Genomic DNA, 25,872 nt, shown 5'->3' on the forward strand with positions numbered 1-25,872 from the left:
ATTGTCTTTTCTTTAGAATGTAGTATAAATTCTAGGAAGGTTTCTCTATTTTCTTCTTGTGTACCATTAACTTACCTGTGTTCGGCTCCATGGCTAAATGGTTAGCTTGCTGGCCTATAGTCACAGGGGTCCCTGGTTTGATTCCCGGCAACGTCAGGAATTTTAATCATAATTTATTAATTCCGCTGTCACGGGGCTGGGTGGATGTGCCGTCTTCATCATTCCATCCTCTTAACGACAGGTAGGTGGCCTACAGGCGTCGAATCAAAAGACCTGCACCTGGCGAGCCGAACATGCCGTCAGATACTCCCGGCACTAAAAGCCGTACGGCATTTCATTACTTACCTGTGCTGTAGCTTCGTCTCGTGAGTCAAGCTCTGATTCAAAGAGGCATTGGCATTTTAAGAAATGCATGTCATTTGAATGAATCTTGACTTTTCTAGCTGGATTTTTTTCCCTTTTCTGCATATCGTCATAAGATAAGTGTATGTGTGGATGGAAAAGGTGGTGACTGTCAGGAGAGACGGTTCTCGTATTTTGTTCTCGGTTTGCCGGGTTAAGTGGCTCAGAGAGGTAGAGCACTGAGTTTCTGAGCCCAAGATGGTGGGTTCGATCCTGGCTCAGTCCGGTGGTATTTGAGGGTGCTCAGATACGCCAGCCTCGTATCACTAGACTTATTGGCATGCAAAATAACTTATTCGGATTTTTTTGGCACCACTGCATCTCCAAAATCCGTAAAAATAGTTTGGGGGACGTACTACTAATCCCCTCTGTTATTTAATATACGACTCAGATAAGCTTAGTAATATTTTTTAGTGCGTGTAGTAAACCACGTATTGTACTTGCGTGCTCAGGGTCTGCGACACTTGTGAGAAATCCAGGTATGATAGCTGTACGTCTCCAAGTATCTTTTGAGAAATAATATGCGGGACAAATGCTAGGAAGAAGCCGAGGATGTATCCCTCCTCTGTCTTTTTGTGAGTAAATTGCAATAAACTGCGATGTCAGCTTCTTGTTTGAGGCAGGTCACACGAACGCGCAGGAAAGCGCGAACGAGGACTAGATCCAAGTCGTGTCTGCAGCAGTGAAAGTACAGATCATCGCAAGGCTATGCTCGTTTTAGTACGAATCACGGCAGGCGTAATGCCATCGTATCCACCTCGCGCATTACACACCACTTCTTTCAATAGGCCTAATATATGTTAAATTTTAACATAAATGTCTGAGAAGTGGAGGTCATCCGAAAATTTGGGTAATGAAATGAAATAGCGTATGGCTTTTAGTGCCGGGAGTGTACGAGGATATGTTCAGCTCGCCAGGTGCAGGTCTTTTGATTTGACGTCCGTAGGCGACCTGCGCGTCATGATGAGGATGAAATGATGATGAAGACGATACCTAAACCCAGCCCCCGTACCAGCGAAATTAACCAATGATGGTTAAAATTCCAGAACTCACCGGAAATCGAACCCGGGGCCCCTGTGACAAAAGGCCAGCATGCTAACCATTTAGCCATGGAGCGGGACGGTAACAAAATAGTGTCATGTAACAAAATGTGTGACGTGATGTTATATAGCAACAGTACCTTGAGAGCTGCATAGGCCATGGATCTTTATGTCATGACCATCCATCAGTACTTCACATCACAGCCTGCACGGTTGCTAGGTAACATCGCGTCACACATTTTATTGATCATCTGATATTCCAAAAGGAAAATGTACTTTTTTCTCTCGTAAGGGCCTGTTAGCGTAGCTTGGAATGCACTACAATGTACAGGCTTCTTATAGGCCTACTCCTCTGTGTAGTATCAAGGGTACCGGGATGTGAACATGCATTCTGTGGGTTACTGTTTGTTCCAAGAGTAGCCTCGTAAGCTTTTCTCATCTTGCAACATCAAGTAGGGCAAAAATAGCCATAATATCAACTATCACCCTTAGTTCTTCAGCAGGCACCGAGCGAGTTAATCGTGGGGATAGGGTCACGCGACTGTGAGCTTACAATCGGGAGATAGTGGGTTCGAACACAACTGTCGGTAGCCCTGAAGATGGTTATCCGTGTTTTCCTATTTTCACTCCAGCCACATGCTGGGGCTGTACCCGAATTAAGGCCACCGCCACTTCCTTCCCACTCATAGTGCTATCCTTCTGTCACCTGTGTCGCTGCGACGTAAAAAAAATTAATACCCTTTACTATTTTGTACCATGTTACTTTACATCAGGTTGTTTTGAGTGTGAATTCCTTTCATGTCAGTCAAGAATGTTTATACCCTGTGCAATAAAAGGTGCGAAAGTTAAATATAGGGTTTTTTTCTTGTTTACAGGTACTGCCTCCACTCCAATAATGCCCGGTGGAGCCCCAGGCACCCCATCGGCAAAAGCCAAGGTAAGTGCAAAGTTACAGTTGGTAAAATATTATAAATTATTTATTTATGTATACAGATATTACTGTGACGAAGTTAACACTATCGGCCCTGCCTTGCAGGAACCGTATACTGTATCTTATCCCTTAACTACTAGCGTTAACATTTTGGTGCGCAGTTACTGGTGTAAGGTCCCACGGACCGCTGCTGGAAATAAGGATTAGAAAATGCCGAAGTATTAACTCTGATGTGTTAACTATGTACTCTAATAAAACGCACATCACTGAATTAAAAGACATAAAAGCAGACGTTGGCAACATTAAAGCACGAAAAATAATATGTCTTGTATCGTTATGGTTTTTATAGTACAAAACAAGAGATACCGGAAATATCCGAGTATTCGCAATCTGTAACATATTTTTATATACTGTAACTGCATTCTAAACGTAGTGTTCATATGACAGAGGACATTAAAAAGTACTTGAAATATTAATCACACGGAACAGAAAAAATGTGCAACACTTTCTTTCACCTTATAAATCAAACCCCTCTTCCGAGATATTTTGTAATATAAGCATCTCTTTGTTTCCAAATATAGGTCCTGGATTATCACCCACATGTCAGTTCAGTGTAAATGTCTGTAAAGTATCGCACTTAGGCCCCGTTTCTTAAACAAATTTTACGTGTTAACACCGTTGTTAAGTAGACTTAACACACAGTTTAACAAAATGACCGTCTGATCAAGAATTGTTAACATTAACAAAATGTTAATACTTGTGTTAAATTAACATGACACCTGCCCTATGTTAAACCTCTTAACTGCTGTTAAAATTTCAGAATGACAGCATCTAGGAGACGTAAGTTTGAAGCTATACTGCTGTATGAAAACTATCTATAAACTGAAGAAGGCAAAGGTTGACACATACTACGAAAAAAGAATGCCTTTTTAGAGTTGTCAGAAGAAAGTTGCCTATAAACATAAGTACCTACCTAATTATCAAAGTCATAATGAACAAGATACTAGCAGAAATTGAAAATATAATTGTAGGCGACTACGCTCATCAGTGTAAGACGTGAATGTTTAAAGTTGTGCAAAGAGTTTCTGTTGCATTGGCAAGGCAATCAGTAGCGTAGCCAGGATCGACGCGAACAATATGATCAAAGCGAACTGTTTTACAGCGAATGGTATGTTGAAATAACGTTCTAAAATCCAACTTTCGAGGCTTGTTAGAAAATAGATTCAAGAGATCTCTTGGTTTTACAATTATGTGTCTCAAGGGGAGGCTGTGGCGCATGGGTGACCGATTAGATCCGTCTTGGGTACACGTATAGGGCATGACTAGGAGTATATAACAGGTGCAAAGTAGTAAGGTAAGGTAACCTCTCCCGCCCCTGAAGGCATTACATTACTTTCTCCGCAGTAAAAGAATGCCTAAAAAGCATTCAACATGTATATCAAACATCACATTTTCCCAGTGTTGTAGGAGCCTGGGATTGCACTCATATAAGAGTATATTGAATGTTGTGGTATAACAGACCGTTCTTTTATTTTTCAAGCACACCCGCATACTTTCAAATTAAATATATACTAACTAGGGACCGGTTGTTTTTTTACATGTATTTTACTTCTTTATATTATTTCCATGGAAAATACAAGTTAAGCATGTTGTTATCTACCGTGACTGAAATTATGCAATTTTCACGGGTCATGTAAAGTAATATTTAATATTTCTTTAACGTTTTTTTGTGGTCATTTTACGGTAATTGTTCATAGTATGGTCATATATTCCCGTGAATTTTCGTATTTTTGACATATTTTTATTACGTATTTTTCACATCTCCTAATTGTTGTCCATAATTTCTTACAATTATCTTTCTTAGAAATATATATTTATGTGAATTAGGAGGGTAAGCTGTATAGAAAGTGACAGAACAGTAAGTCTCAATTGAACTCTAATAATTTGACGTATTTCAAATGTGGCCCGATAACACCCAGCGAAGTTGAGTGGTCTTCTTCGCGTTACACGTCGGTGTTGCGTGAAAATAGAAGATCGTTCTTATTTGAAAACATTAAAATATATGTGATTTGCTCTTGCAATTCTTTCTGATCGCCCACCAAAATTTGACATTTATTTCATTCTGTGTAGAGTCGAGAGTTATCTCTGGAATGAGTAATTAAATAAATTAACCTAGCTCGATAGCTGCAGTCGCTTAAGTGCAGCCAGTATCCAGTATTCGGGAGATAGTAGGTTCGAACCCCACTGTCGGCAGCCCTGAAAATGGTTTTCCGTGGTTTCCCATTTTCACACCAGGCAAATGCTGGGGCTGTACCTTAATTAAGGCCACGGCCGCTTCCTTCCCAGTACTAGCACTTTCCCGTCCCATCGTCGCCATAAGACCTATCAGTGTCGGTGCGTCGTAAAGCAACTAGCAAAAAAAAAAAAAATCAAAATATAATAAAATTAATATTATCACTCATTTATTATTATTGAATGTTCTAGATTTTCAAAGTATATTTTCAAGATAATGTTAATTTAAACAGCGGTAAGATTTTGAAGTTTTCGAAAATGTGACCTAAAAACGTTTAAGTCATATTTATTGTCATATTTCTAACATTTTAGATCATAAACATCCGGGCCCTAATAATAACAACGTTTGTCTTGCATTCATGATGATAACGTTTCTGTTGCTTCTTACTGCACATGTTTTACGTCTTCGAAATCTCCGCTAACCATAAGCAATAATATCAACAATGTGTGGCAAAATAAAATTCCTATATACCGCTCTGGGCGCTTTATGTAAAGCAACAAAAGACGCTCACTACGAAACGCGTTCAGAAATCTCACGGAAACGTGTTAATTTGTCCTTAACAATTGTTTCGTTACAAATGTTGAAAACGTGTTCGTGAAACTGGGGACTTTTAACCGAAGTGTTAAACTAATAACAAATGTTACTTTTGTTAAGTAAAAGAGTTGAAAAAACCGGACATTAATTAGACAGCTGCGGACGTGAGGTCCTAAGAACCGCGTTGTTACAAGAGTTAGGTCTAGAAAACACTGGTAGCATTGATCACAATGGGAACACAGAGAAGACTGAAAGAAGGCCATTGATACAATTGAATGGCCGATTATTCGGGTTTGAGTGGCCCCAGGGACCTCACATCAATAGTAAGGAAAACCAAGGGATGATGTGCTCAGAAGCCGGGCTGAGAGGCTCAGACGGTTGGGGGACTGGCCTTCTAACCACGACTTGGCAGGTTCGATTCTGTGTTAGTTCGGTGATATCTGAAGGTGCTAAAATACGTCAGCCTCGGTTTCGGTAGATTTACTGGCACGTAAAAGAATTCTTACCGGAATAAATTCGGACACCTCTGCGTCTCCGAAAACCGTAAAAGTTGTTAGTGGGATATAAAGCTAACAGTATGATATGTTCAAAATGATGCTGCAGTGATAGGAAAATATTTTACTATTTGATCTTAGTGAATACAAGTTTCTAATTGTACAGAACGAGACAAGCTAAGTACAATGTGATGTTCAGCGCGTTAACGCCCAGCCCTGTAGCGTAACGGTTAGTGTTATTAACTGCCGTCCTCCGGGGCCCAGCTGCCAGGAATTTAAGAATGGTAGAAGAGCTGGTATGTGGTTGAAATGGTACATACAGCTCACCTCCATCGGGGTTGTGCCCGAAAAGAGCTGCACCACCTCGAAATGAGGACACGAGTTTGCATTTTAGCAGGTAGAACTAAGACGTTAGTGATGGCGAGTCGAATCAGTCCTTTGATGAAAACTACTGGTTTTTTTTCAAACAAAAAACATTCCTGCTCATCCAGCTCGATAGCTGCAGTCGTTTAAGTGCGGCCAGTGTCCAGTGGGTTCGAACCCCACTGCCGGCGGCCCTGAAAATGGTTTTTCGTCGTTTCCCATTTTCACACCAGGCAAATGGGGTTATGCCTTAATTAAGGCCACGGCCGCTTCCTTCCCACTCCTATAGCCCTTTCCTGTCTTATCGTCGCTATAAGACCTATCTGTGTCGGTGCGACGTTAAGCAACATTTAAGAAAGAAACAATATTCTCCGTCACCGCTTGCCTTCTCAACAATTCTTAACGAAAGCGCCATATTAGGACGAACGTTGAACATGGTTTCCTGAGTTATGGGTCTAGCCGTGTTTGAACTCCACCAGTTTGACATCTACACAGGTTGTAAAATAAAATCACCAGTAAGTGCATGTCTGTGTTTGTGTGGGCTAATCTCGAGAACCACCAAAGCGATTTTGATGCGGTTTTCGCTGTTGTATGCAGCACCTATTGAGCAAGGTTTAGATGCATGAATACAACGAACAGGAGCCGAGCAACGGCGATTCTAATGAAGGAAGGGAAAGAGAAACCGGCCGTCCAGCGCTTTCTTTGCTTACGCTGCCTAAACGGTCAACAATAGACCGTAAATATGTGTGAAAGCTCTCCAAAAAAAAAAAATGCAGCCTGGTATATTGAACTCTGCCTATGTATAAAAGGTAGCTCTCGATAAACGTATGCCAAGTGGCTGTGTGGTTTGCGTCATGCAGCTCTCAACTTGCATTCGGGAGATAGTGGGTTCGAATCCCACTGTCGGCAACCCTGAAGATGGTTTTCCCATTTTCATACCAAGCAAATGCTCGGGCTGTACCTTAATTAAGGCCGCAGTCGTTTCTTTCCCATTCCTAGTCCTTTCCTATCCCATCGTCGCCATAAAACCTACCTGTGTGGGTGCGACGTAAAGCCAGTAGTAAAATAAAATAATAAAATAAGCGCTTGACCGTTAAGAGTTTGCTGTACATATCAATTTTAGAAACCATATTTTGAGGTTAATCACACAATTCTTTTCATAATAAATTGTTTATTCATTTCAGTAATGTTATTAAGATTTTAAGAATACCTTTTGCACTTTCCTCAGTTTATCTCAGCTATTTGTGGAGTTTGGAACCACCCAGGCTTATTTTCGTCTTGGCCGGATGCCCTTCCTGACGCCACATGATTTTTTTTATTTGAAAACTTCTACCCAGGATCGACCGGTTTTCAACAGCCAGCAGCTAAGTCAGTGAGTGCATCACGCCCCTCTCCCAGTTAAGATTAACAAAAACACTTTGCATTATATAATTTGCATGGATGGTTAGGGCAGTGTTTCTCAACCGTTAGGCTCTGGCGTGGCCCCGAAATGTTCTCCTGTAATCTGTCATGCTACTTTTCTAAGCATTTTTCTTGAATAAATGTATTAAAGTGGAAATATTCTTAGGAGAATAATTTTCGTGGTTGTATCGCAAGGCGCTGGTTAGTCTAAAATCTAACTAAGTAGCACCTATGTATCAAATGTCAGTGATGGAGCCACTTAATTTTTGAATGATCGGGTATTTTCAAACAAAGAAATCTTTCAGCATGCAGGAAACCGAATAGGCGTGCCTCTGTTTATGTTATTATTAGACCTCGGATTTTCACGCAGTAATATGTTGGAATGCAAACTAATCTGATTATTGGAAAGTGTCTCATCTAGCTCGCTCTTCCGTACTGTAACGAGAGTAACATAAATTGTTGGTGTTCTGATGGGCCGTACCCCTAATGTTTATGCAAAACTCATAACATAACCGTTGTACAGGGTAGACTATACTTGTTACTCGCTTCGCTAAGTTTACATTCTAACCTGTCATTGGCTCAAACACCGGGCTATATTTGTAAGTTTTTGGAGGCTAAGAATGAGAAATATGCCAATGAAAATTAGCATAATTTATTATTATTATTATTATTATTATTATTATTATTATTATTATTATTATTATTATTATTATTATTATTATTATTAATTTGCTTTATGTCGCACCGACTCAGTCTTATGACGGCGAAGGAACAGGAAGAGCCAGGAGTGGGAAGGAAGCGACCGTGGCCTTAATTAAGATACACTCTGGTGTGGAAATGGAAAAACAAGGACAACCATATTCAGGGCTGCCGACTGTGGGATTCGAACCCACTATCTCCCGAATGCAAGCTGACAGCTACGTGATCCAAACCGCGCAGCCACTCGCTCGCTGCATAAATTAATTAAATTGGCTGTAGGAAACTGCAATATACTCCTTAATTTCATTAATCCAGTAACTGATCATTTATGTTACAATATCACATACCATTTTACTCCGCCTGGTGACCATAATCGTTAAGGCGTCAAGTGTATATGGTCTGACACTGTGGTTAGCCGGTTCGAGTCCCGTTGGTCGTAAAACCATTTTCACCATCAGAATGTTGGCTGGCAGGGTAGGGGAGGTGGTGGTATACAATTTCTAATCACTAGATTGTGTGACAAAACCTGAATTCACAGTGTTCTTATGTTATTATCTTTACGTCCCACTAACTAATGTTATGGTTTTCGGAGACGCCGAGGTGCCGGAATTGAGCCCCGCAGTTTTTTTCGTGCCAGTAAATCTACCGACACGAGGTTGACGTGTTTCAGCGCCTTCAAATACCACCAGACTGAGCCAGGATCGATCCGGCCAAGTAGGGGTCAGAAGGCCAGCGCTTCAACCGTCTGACCCACTCAGCCCGGCTAGTTGATTATTAAGATATGTTATTCAAATATATGATTTTTCTTTAATGTAAATTTACTCGTAAATAATTTTTTAGGGACCGGGCCCTCTTCATATAGAAAAATATTTTACCAGGCCGCAGTCTGTCAAAGGTTCGAACAGTTAGTTCAGGAGATATAGTCGTTTTAGGAATGCTTTAACTATCGCTTGGGGAGAAAGAAGGCGGCCGGAAGGGCCTTGGAAAAACCTCGCACTAAACTACGTACAAACATCAGGAAGAAATTAATTAACATCGTGTACGAGAACATCTTAGAAGACCTATCACCATAAATTCAAAATTCAAAATTGCTCCCGTGCAAAACCGGAGTGAGTCCCTGATAACTAATTAGTACCGTACATTTAGTGACACCGAGCTCGATAGCTGCAGTCGCTTAAGTGCGGCCAGTATCCAGTATTCGGGTTCGAAGCCCACTGTCGGCAGCCCTGAAAATGGTTTTCCGTGGTTTCCCATTTTCACACCAGGCAAATGCTGGGGCTGTACCTTAATTAAGGCAACGGCCGTTTCCTTCCCATACCTAGCCCTTTCCTCTCCCATCGTCGCCGTAGGACCTATCTGTGTCGGTGCGACGTAAAACAACTAGCAAAAAAAAAATTAGTGACAAAAGGCTATAGATTTCGGTAGACAGCATAAAAGAACCTCTCTTAATCCTGAAGTGCCCATTGTCATTATTTTGGGTTTGTACTGTATTAAAAAAACAAGATTTCATTAAAATGATTTATTGCAGTGCGAGAGGTTCTTACGCCATGTAACTGCCTTTTGAATATTCAAGTTTAAGTCTTTGGTTAGGCGAAGAAAATTGTGTGATACCTGTCCCGCTACTCATCTTGTCGATCATAGTTCGAATCCCTATGAATGCAGTGAATTTTGGAAATAGAAATTCATGATCCAATGGTTCTAATTTCTCGTAAAACCGTATGTTCCGTGGCGTCTGACTTAAGTTTAATGTCATGTTTTTCAAGCTTTCAACGTAAATCTCGTAATTTCGTTTTGTTTGATGTGACCAATATTTTGTCCAGAAAGATTACAATATTATATTTTACACATATTTCATGCCTACTTCTACACTTCATTTTGGCATGTGGGATTTTACCATCATCACTTCTGTAACCTGGTGTGGATATCCTCATAACGTGTGGATGTCAGCAACTGTTGCGGTTGTAAATTTAAACCCTGGAAGAGATCAAACCCGACTTGCTGTGTTTGGACTACACAATATACCCCAGTATTTCTGCTGCCAAGTGTACATTAACTCTGTGACAGGAAATTAAAACGCATCTGTACAGTTTACACACGTCATGAATAAATTAAAAGTCCTGGTTAAACCAAACACAAATGTATGCAACTCTTAAGTACCCTTCGCATGATTCAATACTGCACCCCTCAATATTCATAAGATAGTGGGGAGAATGTACCACTACACGCATTAAACTATGAAATGAAATGAAATGGCGTATGGCTTTTGGTGCCGGGAGTGTCCGAGGACAAGTTCGGCTCGCCAGATGTGAGGTCTTTTGATTTGACTCCCGCGTAGTGATGAGGATGAAATTATGATGAAGACGACACATACACCCAGCCCCCGTGCCAGTGAAATTAACCAATTATGGTTAAAATTCCCGACCCTGCTGGGAAGCGAACCCGGGACCCTTGTGACCAAAGGCCAGCACTCTAACCATTTAGCCATGGAGCCGGACACATTAAACTATATTTTCAAGCAATAAACAAGTGACGAATAAAGCCATATACAGAGTGTATCAGAACTATACCGACAAAAAAAAAAAGGTCAGGAATGCTCTTCCTGTTATGTAACGAACGATGGTGCAATCGCATTGGCGGAGAATTGTTTTCGTTTTGCTTAGTTACTTCCGGGCGCGCGATTCAAATGGACGAACTTGCCGTACTTGCTATGCGAGAGAGCCAACCGCAGCAGGATTGACACTTTTCACAGCATGTATTATTCAACTGAACTGTTGTCTATTTTAGTGTAAGACTAGCTGATGTACCCGTGCTTCGCTACGGAATTCTCATAAAGACTGTCTTTGTGGTTTTCCCAACTGAAGTCAACATAGATCATTACAGTGACGTCAGTAGGAATGCAGCGATTAAAAGCAATGTTATCATAAGAAGTACTCGATTAAATGGAAAACCGCACATTTTCTCACTTTTAACGAACAGTACTACGCTGCTGATCTAACAGTCCAAAGTTCCAGTGCTGGAATGACCAGGAAGCAGACAACCGCGAACATCCTCTGTCATTATTCCGTTAAATTTGCACACTGCTCATTCTATTTAGTACCAGTCGGCGGTTGCAGAGTGGGCTTCAGCTGGTCCGACGGCTCTGCATTCCGACCGATCAACCGAGCAGAGGAGGGGTGGACGCGGCACTGCATTCCGACCAACCAACCGAGCAGATGAGAGGTGGACGCGGTTCTGCCGTGGCTTTACAACTCTGCATTCGGGAGACGGAGAGGGGCTGGTCCCCACCGTCGGCTGCCCTGAAAATGGTTTTCCATTCTCCTGCACTAAGGCAAATGCCGGGACAGTTCCTAGTAAAGGCCACGGCCGCCAACTCTCTCACCTTCTCCGCAAAACATCTCCTGGTCTGAGAGACGGCGTCACCGTCTAAGCTCTCCCTTCAGGGAAGGAATGAAACCATTTTAGTAGTAGGCCTAGTAGTAGTTCTTATCAGTGCCTCAGCGCAGAGTAGTGATTGAATAGCTGGAATGCTATGATGAACCATTGTGTTACGTACCAGTACTATCAGAAAATTTGTGAACCAGAGGAAAGGAATGGCATGCTAAAGAAGAGAGAGATCTAACTCCCCGGCTACTTCCGCCAATATTCATGTAGGCTGTTATACTCCGTACGCAGCAGTAATCCCATATATCGGAGATGAGTAGCAGCGTAAAACACAAAGCACATCATAACAAACAGTGGGCAATGTAATGTTATTGTTGATCAATTTTTTGAGCTTCCTATATTGTAGGCCTTCACATTTAGTTTTCTTCCGACTATGTGATATTAGAGCATCTTATAACATTATTTATAGCGTAGACTCTAGTTCCTTATTCCCCGACTTTGCATACCGATTTTCATGAAAATCCGTTTACCTATGTTCTCGTGACTCGGCTCTGATATGGACTTAGCAATAAAAGTCTGAATTCATGAATATCTCTGTTATCAGAGCCGGTACGGTAAAAAAAAATGTATAGCTGGGGCTGTACCTTAATTAAGGGCACGGCCGCTTCCTTCCAACTCCTAGGCGTTTCCCATCCCATCGTCGCCATAAGACCTATCTGTGTCGGTGCGACGTAAAGCCACTACCAAATAAAAAAATGTATAAGACATAAATGATGGGAAATTTAATAGTATAGAACTTTAGTTATGTAGTATTTATCAATAATACCGTCCGGCTCCATGCCTAATGGTTCGCGTGCCGGTCTTTGGTCACAGGAGTCCCAGGTTCGATTCCCGACAGGGTTGGGAATTTTAACCATCATTGGTTAAATTCGCTGGCACGGGGGCTGAGTGTATGCGTCGTCTTCATTATCATTTCATCCTCATCACGACGCGCAGGTCGCCTACGGGAGTCAAATCGAAAGACCTGCACCTGGCGAGCCGCGGACACTCCCGGCACTAAAAGTCATACGCCATTTCATTTCATCAGTAGGACCACTAATAACATAAATATTTGAGAATTAAATTTTAGGCCTTCCCCTAGACTACCATTTCTCTCAGCGTGAACAAAATTATTTATGGCCTAGATTGTAGCGACTTATTTCCCGACTTTACATACCGATTTTCATTAAATTTTCTTTAGCCGTTTCCTCGTGATGCCCTTACATACAGACAGACGTTACGGAAAATTAAAAAGTGCATTTCCTCGTTGCTGTGGACACGACCGATACAGAAATACAATTATTTTTAAATTCTTAGCAATGTACAAACAAAACTCTTATTTTATAGCCTATATATAGACAGAAGATAGACTAGCTGACGTGCCCGTGTTCCGCTACGGAATGAGTAGGCAGCAGCAGATAGCCGTGAACACTCCTCTGCCGTTTGCACACTACTCATTCCAATCAGTGCCTCGCAGTAGGGATCGAATAGCTGGAATACTATGATGAACCAGTGTATTACGTACCAGTAGTTGTCAGAAAATTTATGAACCAGAGGAATGGCATGCTAAAAAATAAATTTATCTGACTCACCAGCTACTTCCCGTCAATATTCAGGCGGCTGGACGCAAAATGAATTCCATTTATCGGAGGTGAGTGGCAGGAGAAGAGACAAAGCATATCACAACAAACAATGATCAATGGAATGTTTATTGTTGATCAATTGTTTGAGTTTTCGATATTGTAGGCCTTCACATCTAGTTTTCTTCCGACTCTGTGATATTAGGGCATCTAATATAAAGGGAGGCCTTCCTTCTTTCATGGTTCTTTCTTGTCTTATTTTTCAAGGGATCGTTCTTTTACGATTTCTTATTTTTATAATCACCTTCACAATTTTCGTTGTCAATATGGACCAATGACCACGCGTGTTTACACCTTAAGACAATCATGACAAAAACCATCGTCAGTTAACACTATTGAACAATACTCGCATGTTAGCCATGCTCGGGCGTTGACATGGAGTAAGCACCAAAAATCTAAATTCATGAATTCTTTTATCGTAGTGGGTACGGTAAAACTGTATTAAGCCATAAATGTCTATAATTTCTCTTGTGTAGTACTTTTCGGTAGGACCAATGACATAAGTATTTAAAAATTAAATTTTAGACTCTTTTCCCTAAACTACCATTTCATGCAACATGTATAAAATCATTTACAGCCTAGACTGTAGCGCCTTATTCCCTGATTTAACATACCGATTTTCATTAAATTCTGTTCACCTCTTTTCTCGTGGCTCGGCATTGATATGGACTTAGCAAAAAAAAAAAAAAAAAAAAAAAATGAAAATCATCAATTTCTCAGTTATCATAGTCGGTACGGTAAAAATCCACACGATCCACAGCTTTCCACACCATGCCACTCCACCCTACTTCTCAGACACTTTTTCCTTGCTGTCCACTTCCGGCAACTTCTAGTCCCCACCACATCTTTTGCGTCTCAGTTTGACTTTGGACCATGGACGCGAATGTAATTACGCGAAATGTAATTCTATATAACCTTTAGTTATGTAGGGTCAGTCAGGGTAAATATGAGACATTTTTTACAACTTTGTTCATAAATTACAAACTACAGCTGTGACAATTATGCTAATAATCATAATAAGTTGTGACTGGTGTTACAAAAAACACTGGAAACAACAGATTACTATATATTCATTAAGTTTTGAAAAATAAATATAAATGTGCGTGTCATTTTTAACCCACAAAAGGGGGAATTCTGAGACAACCCAGGGAAAAAGTGAGACAGTACTGTAGCAGACTGTAAAATATTGTTGGGGAGCTAATAGGCTAATTGTGAGACAGTTTAGGGTCAAAGGAAGACAGAAAAAAATCTGGGTATAATAGTTTGCAACACTTTCCTCAGTTTTATTATAGGAACAAAATGGCCGTGTTTCGATAACACAAAATTTAGGCTTGAGTTATATGTTTATACATTTTCCTGACAAAAATTACTTAGTATAGATTGTTGACATTATACCATCTAATTACATAGTACCTGAGCTTTATGTCTGAATTTATGTTACATTTTAATGATACTAAATAAATACATAGTGCCCATTGTAATCAGAATGGTGAAAAAATGAGACATTTCACTTGGTTAAAAACTGGGTTAACAGAAACTGTAGGAGTTCTATTTGTTTTTCAAAAACATCAACTGTTTCTGGGAATGCAAATGTAATGCCTCTATCTTTCCCTGTTATTATTGGAACAGGCAATTTTGCCAGTAATTTTGACTTTTCCACAACGGATATGTCATTTTCGTTAAGCCTAACACAGTTTTGTTATTGTCCTCACAATTGAGACACATAATTTGCATGTCTCCACCTTCCAGAACTTTCTGAACAGTGGCAACATATTTATATTGAAAATAATGCCGCTTTCCACAACTTTCAACTTTCAAAAAGTACAAGTACAAAGTCACTCAGGTTTACTCCACCTGCCATGGTCCTTTCCAGAATATCTGTGTCGAGTAGACCAACTTCATCAAGACTGTCATCACTACCTTGCCAATCTTCATCTTTGTTTGAAGCTGAGTCAGAAGAATCAACTTTTGCTCATGTCTTAGATGGCAGTTTTACAACTGGAACTGTTGCCTTTTGAATACCGGTACCCTTTCTATTCTTCTTATGAACTGGTTTCTGCTTTTCCCTCACAAGCTGAGAATATTCTTCAGATGTTATCACCTTTGCTGTTGGGTCCTCTCTTTTTCGCTTGATCATGGTTTTATCAGTGCGTTTGATTTTTGAAAGTGGGATAAGTATTTAGGTATAGAAACAAGTGTACCAAGTGTCTCATTTTTCCCCTAGAAGTGTCTCACTTTTACCCTCATGATGTCTCATATTTACCCCCTTTTTTAAAAATGAATTTTCTTCTCAAATCAAAAACATAAAATTGTGTTTTCAAGCTGCAAAAGAAGATTCTCCCTTACACTACCAAATAAAACCACAAACACTTTCCTGGATTTTTGGATTGAGCCAGAGTAACAAAATTCAAAGTGCAAGGCATGACATTTTTTTGGTTAGAAAAAACACCACTCAGGAAAAAATTGTCTACTGGTAGATATATGGTTTGGAGACTTTTCAATTATTTTATCATAACAGATATAAAGCTAATATATAACATCATTCATGCAAAGTGTTGAGATCATTAATGAGAGGAGAGAAATTTGAGTGTCTCATTTTTTCCCTTTTTTTTGTCTGTCTCATAATTACCCTGACTGACCCTAGTATTTATCGATAGGACCACTAATAACATAGATAATTGAGAATTCAATGTTAGGCCTTCCCCTAAACTACCATTTCACTCAGCATGAATAAAAATTATTTATAGCCTATATTGTAGTGGCTCATTCCTTGACTTTACATCTAGATTTTCATTAAATTATTTTCAGCCATTTTCTCGCGATGCGCGTACATACATACAGATAGACAGAGATGACTGGACATTAAAAAATGCATTTCCTTGTTACTGTGGGCACGACCGATATAAAAATACCATTCTTTTTAAATTCTGTGCAATATACAGACAAAAATCTTTATATATATTCCACTGTGTATTATACGAAATTTACTTTAATGTTATGTTCAATTACATGAATTTTAAAATGTATTTATTCTGTTTCAGGAGAAACAAATGATCCGTTCCAAACTTGTTGTTGCACTGTATCCTTTCAAGGCCATAGAGACCGGTGATTTGTCCCTCGAAAAAGTAAGTATTATACTAGAACTGTGCGTCTTTTATAGTAATAGCTTTGAAATCCATCTTGAGATATTTTCCTAATGAAAATCCACAGCCTGTTTCAATTGGGTCAGTAATGGAATGAATGAAGCCCTCATCCAGTGGCGGGGATAGGAACAGTGCCGGCTGCCGAAGCCTGCCGCACTCCTCTGGGACAGTGATTAATGACTGACAGATGAAATGATGTTGGAGAGTGTTCCTGGAATTAAAGATGTCAGGGAAAACTGGAGTATTACATGTAATAAATATCATTTTTGGTCCGTATTGATGATATTTGATTAGAATAATAACAGTAAGTTATTTATTAAATTGATTAGGTGGTCAATTTAATAAATACAATAATATTGTATTGATTAGGTGGTCAATTTAATAAATAACTTACTGTTATTATTCTAACAAAACTGGAGTACTCTGAGAAAAACCTGTCCTGCCTCCACTTTGTCTAGCATATATCTTGCATGGAGTGACCAGGATTTGAACCATGAAATCCAACGTTGAGAGGCCACCTGAGCCATGGGGCTACAGATATTTTCCCAGTAATACTCAGAATTATGTGTTACTTTGTTTACCAGTTTCTTGAGTTACAATTAACACTCAAATAAAAGAAAATGGAAGAAATATGACTGTACTGTGCACGTAAGTTTTGTTGGGGATTTGTTTTACAGGGATGTGGGAACAAGAAAGACAGGTGAATGCTGGTTTGGCAGTCATTTCCACTGTACTGCCAACCAAAGGGAGCAAAAGATATGGGGAAAAAGTAGTAAATCCTGCTCAGTCTGAACAATATTTACTTCATTCATGCAGTATAAATGAAGAGACAAATAAGAGAATAGAAATGAAATGAAAGAAACGTAAATATAAAGCAGTGTAGCTCTTTAGATATTTGTGCCTGCCCTTCAGGAACTTCACAGTTCCACAAACCGTTTTCGGTAATATGATGAAAAAATACATAGAAAAGTATTATTTCTTATATTCTGATATAATATTTTATTTCTCATATTAAATTTACCAGGTGTTTCACCTAAGGGTTGTCAGGTGTCTTTACTCTGGTGTTTCAGAAGATATTTTCAATTTTGGAACGAATGAAGCCCACATCTAGCGGCAAGGATACAAACAGTACCGGCTGCCGAAGCCTGCCGCACTCTTCTGGGGCGGTGATTAATGACTGACAGATGAAATGAAATGATATTAGAGAGTGTTCCTGGAATGAAAGATGACAGGGAAAATCGGAGTTTCCAGAGGAAAATTGGAGTTTCCGGAGGAAAATCTGTGTCGCCTCTGCTTTGTTCAGCACAAATCTCATATGGAGTGACTGTGATTTGAACCTTAGAACCCAACGTTCAGAGGCCATGGAGGCTATAGATATTTTCCCAATAATACTCAGAATTATGTGTTACTTTGTTTATAATTTTCTTGAATTACAATTTATACGTTTAAAAAAGTGGAAGAAATATGACTATACTGTGCACGTAAGTTTTGTTAAGGGTTTGATTTACAGGGATGTGGGAACAAGAGAGACAGAAGAATGCCAGTTTGGCATTCATTTCCACAATACTGCTAACCAAGGAGAGCAAAAGAAATGGATAAAATTTAAATCCTGCTCAGTCTGAACAATATACAGTATAAATGAAGAGAAAAATAAGGGAATAGAAATGAAAAGAAAAAGCATAAATGTAAAGCAGTGTGGGTGGCACTTTAGACATTTGTGCCTGCCGTGCGTGAACTTCACAGTTCCGCAAAACGTTTTCGGTAATATGATGAAAAAATACATAGAAAAGTATTATTTTGTACATTCTGATATAATAATTTATTTCTTATATTAAGTTTACTGGGTGTCTCACCTAAGAGTTGTCATGTGTTTTTAATCTGGTGTTTTGGAAGATATTTTCAATTTAACATTTTTAATGTGTAGATAGTCAGCCCAAACAAAGACTGCTCATTAGGTACGTTGTGCAACATCCAGTGTCAGTAAAAAAAGCTCGTTTAGTTTCTCATTGCAAAGTAAATGTTGTTTAAAGAGTAATTTTATGTGCCCAGTCGATAGAGAATTCTCAAATTAGTCTGTTGCGATGTTTTGTTCAAGGATATTCATCGGCAGCACAATATGAGAAATTGTATTTCCAGTAGCGGCTAAGTGAGGCTGCTGTATGATAGTAATGTGGTACCGAGCTCGATAGCTGCAGTTGCTTAAATGCGGCCAGTATCCAGTAATTGGGAGATAGTGGGTTTGAGCCCCACTGTCGGCAGCCCTGAAAATGGTTTTCCGTGGTTTCCCATTTTCACACCAGGCAAATGCCGGGGCTGTACCTTAATTAAGGCCACGGCCGCTTCCTTCCACTTCCTAGGCCTTTCCTATCCCATCGTCGCCATAAGACCTCTCTGTGTCGGTGCGACGTAAAGCAAATAGCAAAAAAAAAATAGTGTGGAGACCGCACGGCGCAGTTCAAGGCAGCATGACCAGGGAAGCCGTACCTTCACCATCAAGGGATAAAGGGGAAGATGATGATGAAATGATCTCTTATCTCATATCTCATAATCTGATAATTTTTCATGGATCATAGAAAATATAGATTTTTTGTTATTTGGGCATACATTTGTCACATTATGGAAGGTTGTTCATTTTATATTTAACCACTTTTCAACGGTACTCACAGTACAAGATACCTTGCTGCCACCACCAGTCATATTCTGTTAGACTCCCAGCTCTGTGGACTAATGCCTGACATCCAAACTCTGGTAGAGCACAGGCTTGGGAATTCTGTCCCATTGCTCCCTACAGGCTTTCCATAGACCATCCAGGATATGTGGACTGCGATGTCTTTTGAACAGTTCAGGTGGTGGTGGTGGTGGTGGTGTTGGTGGGGGTGATTATTGTTTTAAGATAGATACTGTTGTATACATGGAACTTGGTATACAGTGACAAAACATAAAGTTTATTGTTTCAGTGGTGTGATACAATATATATAAGAAATAAAACTGAATTCTTCTTGAAACTTGTTTGAATGCACGCAGTTAATGTTGAAATTAAATCTTAAATTGAATGTCTGTTGCATATGTACAATTATACAATACGAGAGTTCTATATACACTTAGTTCTATCTTGAGGAGATAGTCTGTTTCACTAATAAATTGTCCTGATAGTCGAAAACTATCTTCTGTGAAATTACAAGCGTAACTTGCAGAGAGAGGCAGAATGCTGATACTAGGTTTATACTTGCAAGGAACTTGCATTAATTTATTCAAATAGCAGAATGCTAAGGTGGACGTTGGAGCACTGGTGAGGACTAAAGGGAGTAGCAGAATGCTATACTTGGGGCTCAACGTGGCTACGGGGATCAGGACAATGAGGCAATGTTCAAGAGGTGAAACCTCACGGCCAGCAATTTGTCCACCTGTTCAAAACATGTTTTCAAGAGGAATGCCTCCGTGTCTGACTTGTGGTGTGTACTGGTCGTCGAACATTGGGGTAGTCCTGGAGAGGCTCGGAATGAAGCTTCTTATGTATCGCTGGCTGATGTCATCGGTGAGCGTGCCAGGCGCAGTGAAGACACCTCGTAGCTGCTAGAAACTTCGGTGCTGCGGCGGGTTGCGGAGCTTGTAGACGCAGAGCTTACGATGCGGAGGACACACACAACAGATACATTTTACAATTTTCTTTACGACGCACCAACACAGATAAGTCTTATGGCAACATTAGGATAGGAAAGGGCTAGGAGTGAGAAGGAAGCAACTGTGGCCTTAAGTTAGGTACCATCCTGGCATTTACCTGGAGAAGAAGTGGGAAACTACGGAAAACCACTTTGGGGGAGGCTGAGGTGAGAATCGAACCCCCTCTACTTAGTTGACCTTCCAAGGCTGATAGATCCCCGTTCCAGTCCTCGTACTACGTTTCAAATTTCATGGAGAGTCAGGATTTGAACCTGGGCCTCCTGGGGTGGCAGCTAATCACACTAACCACTACACCACAGAGGTGGATGATCAAAAATGTGCAATTGATGCTTAATTCCAACAAATAGCCAAAAACGGCAGACAGAGAAAATATGACATTTCCTGAACGTACAAACCCTACTCAGCTGCACTGAGTGGCTCAGACGGTTGAAGCGCTGCCTTCTGACCCCAACTTGGCAGGTTCGATCCTGGCTCAGTCCGGTGGTATTTGAAGGTGCTCAAATACATCAGCCTCGTGTCGGTAGATTTACTGGCACATAAAAGAATTCCTGCAGGACCAAATACCAGCACCTCGGCATCTCCAAAAACCGTAAAATTTGTTAGTGGGACATAAAGCCAATAACATTATTAAACACTACTCATCATCAATCCCAATTCATCTTGAGAGGTACCAGGCAAGTGGTCATCACTATCAGCTTACATTCGGGAGATAGTGGGTTGAAATCCCACTGTCGGCAGCCCTGAAAATGGTTTTCCATGGTTTCCCATTTTCCCACCAAGCACATGTTGGGGCTGTACCTTAATTAAGGCCACAATCACTTCCTTCCCACTCGTAGCCCTTTCCTATTGTCGCCATAAGACCTATCTGAATCGGTGCGACGTAAAGCAAATTGTAAAAATCATCAGGAGAGGCTGCCTTGACAGTCTTCAGTCTTGATACGAGAAGCTGGGAAGTGCAGGATAGAAAGAAAGCTGGATAAACTTTTCTCAGAAAGGTGGTATATGTCCCTTCGGAAGAGACATCTTGTTGGTTATGTTTTCATGTTTGTTCTGTGTACTCATTCTATTGCTCCCTCTTCCCATATTGTCATGTCACTGTGTTTATCCTACTGCAAGTTCCTTTTTATGTTCCTTCCTCTTGACATCTTATATCTAAGAAGGTGAGAAATGCGATCTCCTACAGGACTCAACTACTATCCCCTGTTCTTTGAATTCATTCTGTTAAAATGGTCCATGCACAGAATATCACAGAATACTTTGGTACTTTGTTCTGTAGTATACTATGTGAGCAGTTACTTAGCAATGAAGGTAGTTTCTGTGATTTCTCCCATGTAAACCATCATAGGAGAAGGAATTAAGGCACCTATCTGGGGACCAGAAGATATAGGTTTGAGTTCCCAGGGCATTTACATTTTGTACTTTTTCATTTTAAGTTATGACCACTTTTACAGAAACTACCCTCTAAATTTTGTTCTAAAATGTTTGATATACTTATGTTTCAGGGTGCTGAATATGAAGTCCTTGACGATTCTCAGGAACATTGGTGGAAAGTGAAGGATGAGCATGGGTATGTTACTTCGAGAATTTTGGTTGAATTAACTTCCAGAAGGGTGTTCAATTGAAACACAGACTGGTGTCTAGAAACTTACACTACACATTTTTGACACCCTACATTACAGGGTGAGTCAGAAATATGACTGACTATATTGATTTCTGATGTTTTATTATAACTCTTACAGATGGAAGAATGGTACTACAGGAGAGTCAAGGCCCCGTACTATCAACACACAACAATTCAAAAACAAAATCTGTTACTTTGTTAACCAAAATGACGCTGAATGTGCAGTAGCAAGTTACCGTAGCTGTGACTGCTTTTCGGAATATCGTTAGGCTGTGAAACACTCAAGATGTGATTTCAACATAACATTGCTTCCGTCGACTGGGGGAAAGTCTGCTGACTGTTGAAACCAGGAAACTTTCAGAAGAGAAAACGTCCTGGAAAACTTCACAGCAGCACTGATGCATCAACAACAGGTACGACCATGGAAGCATTCAGGAATAGCCCCGGAAATCAACAAGCCAAGATGCACATGAACTTGACATCAGTCAGTCCAGTGTGTCTCGTGTTTTGAGTCATGAGAAGTACAGAACTCTCAACCCAATTCATGTTCATGAATTGAGTGAAGATGACCCTGACAGGCAGTTGCACTGTGTGAATTTGTGTTTAGGGAATATGAAATTGACAAAACTTGGTACAAAAAATTGCACTTTTCAGACAAAGCTGCATTCCAAGTGAATGGGAATGTTAATTGACACAACTGTCATTATTAAGCAGAAGAAAATCCTAAAAATTATTGAAGAGAGGAGTATGAAATGCAGATCAATGACAGTTTGCACAATGATTGGATGGGAAAGATTGTAGGTATGCAAATTTTGGGAGAGACAGTTAACGGTGAATGGTACTGTGAAATCCTCAATGAAGTCGTGGTGCCAGTGATCGCAAAGTGTTCAGCACCAACATAGCGTATTCCAGCAGGATGGTGCACCCCCTTAATTCACTATTGCGGGAAGGGAAATTTTGAAAAGCTAATTACCAAACAGGTCAGTAGAAAGGGCTGACAGAATGGCCAGCTCACTCTCCCGATCTCACAGCCTGTGATTATTGGTTGTGGGGGCATTTGAAGGAGAAAATTTACACTTGAAAACCACGAGACATCGACATGCTGAAAACAGTAATAATTGAGGAATAAACTCATGCTACATCATTGTTCATATGTCAGAAAGCAATGAGAGATTTTCCAAATCTCTGTCAACTAAGCTGTGATGTTAACGGCAAACAGTTCGAGGCAGTTATGTGACTCATTTTTGTTGATGTTTTTTGTTTCATTGTTGTGTGTTGATAGTGACGTGCCTTGACTTTCTAGTGGGGTCATTCTTTTATCTGTAAGAGTTATTATTAAACATAAGCAATCAAACATGATATAGGCTTTTGGGCTTATGCCGTGTCAAGAAAAATGTAAGGTGAAATTCTTTACGTTTCACAGAGAACTTTGCTCTGCGTCTTCAGAAGAAAATCTTGAGTGTTCATGAGAAAGGCTTCTCAATTTGAATTCTCTGCGAGATGTAAATAATTTCACCTTATTTTCTTGACACAACATAAGCCCAAAAGCCTATATCATGTCTATAAGTACGGGCTGTGAAAGCCTCCATAATGAGGGATACTGGTTGCTGATTGAACCACTTGCCCACAACATCAGAAACCGCTTGAAGGGTGGCAAAGCGCTTACTCTTTCTTCAGCCTGGTGGCCATGATCACGAAGACATCATGTTTTCATGGTCTAACACCATGGTTAGCTGGTGGAAAGAAATGAAGGAATGGGGAAGGATATTAGTATACAATTTATAATCACTAGATCGAGTGCCTAAAGAGTGGGTTCATTTCCTAATCTCTCTGCACAGTTCATGTGGTGTGAGAGCATATGACGTCAAAGGTGATTTATCTGTCAGATGGGGACGTCAACTCTTGAGCAGACCCCTTGTCATTCTTGTCATTATTTGAGTGGAGTAGGCTATGTGCCGACACTGGGTTTCTCCCTCTCCCTACCTCATCATCTTTACACACGCAGACACTCATGTCGTCTATGGGCATTGCCTAGAAAGACCTGCACCAGGCCTTTTCAAAGGCTACACACCATCACATCACATCAGCAGGCCAAAGACATATCTGTTTCGACTGGAGAGATCGTGGCTTAATGGAGATGATCCTCGAGACCAACAGCACTGCCTCTTCATTTGCCAGAGTGTTGACATGCGTTGCTATGGACTCCAGTCACACTCTGTGACAGTTTTCCTGATTGAGGCACCTCCTCTGTGCAATAATTGAATCATGCCACATTGACATAACCATTGAGGACAAATGTTGGTTCAAATTCTTCCTGTACTCACCAGATGCATGTCTTAGACCGACCATGTTCTGAGCTCTTATTATTAATACCAAACTATGCAGTGGTACCACCTATTCACTGTTCCATTAGTTACGCGCAGTGTTGCTCTGTCTGTGTGTCAGATGAAAACTCCTTTTAATTTTATATCAGTATTAACATCAATCAGCCAGTTAATTGCACTCATTCTGTCCTCTGTAAGGGTTCCCTCATTTATTATTTTATAGCATTTCATACCATCACACATTGATTTTACCATGGGTATATCTCAAATAACTTGTGATCCTTTGACGACGCAGATATTGTTATAATTATTAAATTAAAATTAAATTGTTAAATGACCGAGCTCGATAGCTGCAGTCACTTAAGTGCGGCCAGTATCCAGTAATCGGGAGATAGTGGGTTCGAGTCCCACTGTCGGCAGCCCTGAAGATGGTTTTCCGTGGTTTCCCATTTTCACACCAGGCAAATGCCGGGGCTGCACCTTAATTAAGGCCACGGCTGCTTCCTTCCACTTCCTAGACCTTTCCTATGCTTAATAAAGCTTTATTTTAAAAAATTTACTCCAGCATAAGTCAAACTTGATTCATAAAGCTTAGTTTTGTGTGATTCTATGTGCATACTGTGTCTATTTCTAGTATTATACCTATGTACATCTGAGTTTATGGTGAAACTGATTACATTCTCTTTCATATATACAACTGTTTGGAAGATATATAAAGGCTAGGCAATCGTAAAATAGAGTAAAGTCGTTTCATTCAACCCCTTGAATTTTCGTAGCAATTCGTTGCCGTAAGACCTAACTGTAACAGAATTTTTTTCAAAAAAAATATTTATGTATGAAATTCATACTGAATAATATTGCTGGTTATTGCATCTGGCTTAGGTTTTTGTGGTACTGAGTTTGATTACGAGCCCTCTACAAGGGTTCTCCCTTGCTGTGGTTTTGCATTATAAATCCAGAAAAAATGCTGGGGATGTACTATGTCTCCCCATATACGTAGATTTCTTTGTTAGATAGTGACCTGTTGTATTCTGCTTCTGTTATCCTTGGACCAAGTATGCTTCTAACCAGTCTTCTTTTTTATGTTCATCATTTTATTTATCTCACCTTTCTGCATTAGTTTTTGTGTTTTAGCTCCCCAGGTCTGTATTGTAACATTCAATTTTGTTGTCCCATGATAATGCTTTTTTTTTAAATATACATTTCTAATGATCTGGAATGCTACGTTCATTTTCTTTGCTCTTAGCTCTATGCTGCTTTTTTATACTTGTTCATATTTATTAATTCATCTAAATATTTTAAAGGAGTTGACTTTTTTGATTTGATTTATGATTATTTCATCGGTACATCTTTAAATTCTTTATGAATTCTGTCTTTGAGAAGGAGATTCGTAAACTTACTTTTTCCTGCTTGCTCTATTAGATTTCTATTTGGATTTTGGCATTCTCTAGTGTGTCCATAATCAAGGCAATGTCATCCGCTATACCTTAGCAATCTGTATACAACCAATATATGTTATCTTTTTGGTTTCCCAATTTAATGCCTTTTGTGTCTGATTTTCTCCACTCACCTTCTACAGAACACAGTTAAAAAGTAAAGGTGACATCCCATCTCCGTGCCTGTTTTTATTGCAAAATTCTCCACAGAATCTGACTTTAGATGGAGTGTTTGTTTATCTTCTAAATTTATGTTGTAATGTATCAGTTTCAACAGACTGAAGAACCTCACAGTTATAAACAAACATCTAATGTTAACTTTTCCTGTTTTATCTTCCTAAATATTGCTAAACCACTGTGGGTTTCAAAAAATGTTATTGAGCCATTTCCCTGTGATATACCAACAAGCAAATATTGAAATGAACTCACTTTTCTGTACCTGATATGAGA

The 25,872-nt window shown here is 39.9% G+C and overlaps 1 protein-coding gene across 8 annotated transcripts in view; it reads left to right on the top strand.

Annotated features, from left to right (window-relative positions):
* The window catches only part of Btk (tyrosine-protein kinase Btk29A), a 485,585-nt gene that overhangs the window by 426,551 nt on the left and 33,162 nt on the right, over positions 1–25,872 (top strand). For all 8 annotated transcript variants that reach the window (XR_010859555.2, XM_067143509.2, XM_067143503.2 and 5 more), the window contains 3 exons: positions 2,318–2,379; positions 16,259–16,342; positions 21,544–21,608. Coding sequence is in view for 7 of the 8 variants with exons in the window: in XM_067143509.2 (XP_066999610.1) it covers positions 2,318–2,379; positions 16,259–16,342; positions 21,544–21,608 (211 nt within the window). In the remaining variant the exon portion in view is untranslated. The remainder of the gene's footprint in view (positions 1–2,317; positions 2,380–16,258; positions 16,343–21,543; positions 21,609–25,872) is intronic.

Source organism: Anabrus simplex, chromosome 3 (genome assembly GCF_040414725.1).
Source record: "Anabrus simplex isolate iqAnaSimp1 chromosome 3, ASM4041472v1, whole genome shotgun sequence".
Lineage (NCBI taxonomy): Eukaryota > Metazoa > Arthropoda > Insecta > Orthoptera > Tettigoniidae > Anabrus > Anabrus simplex.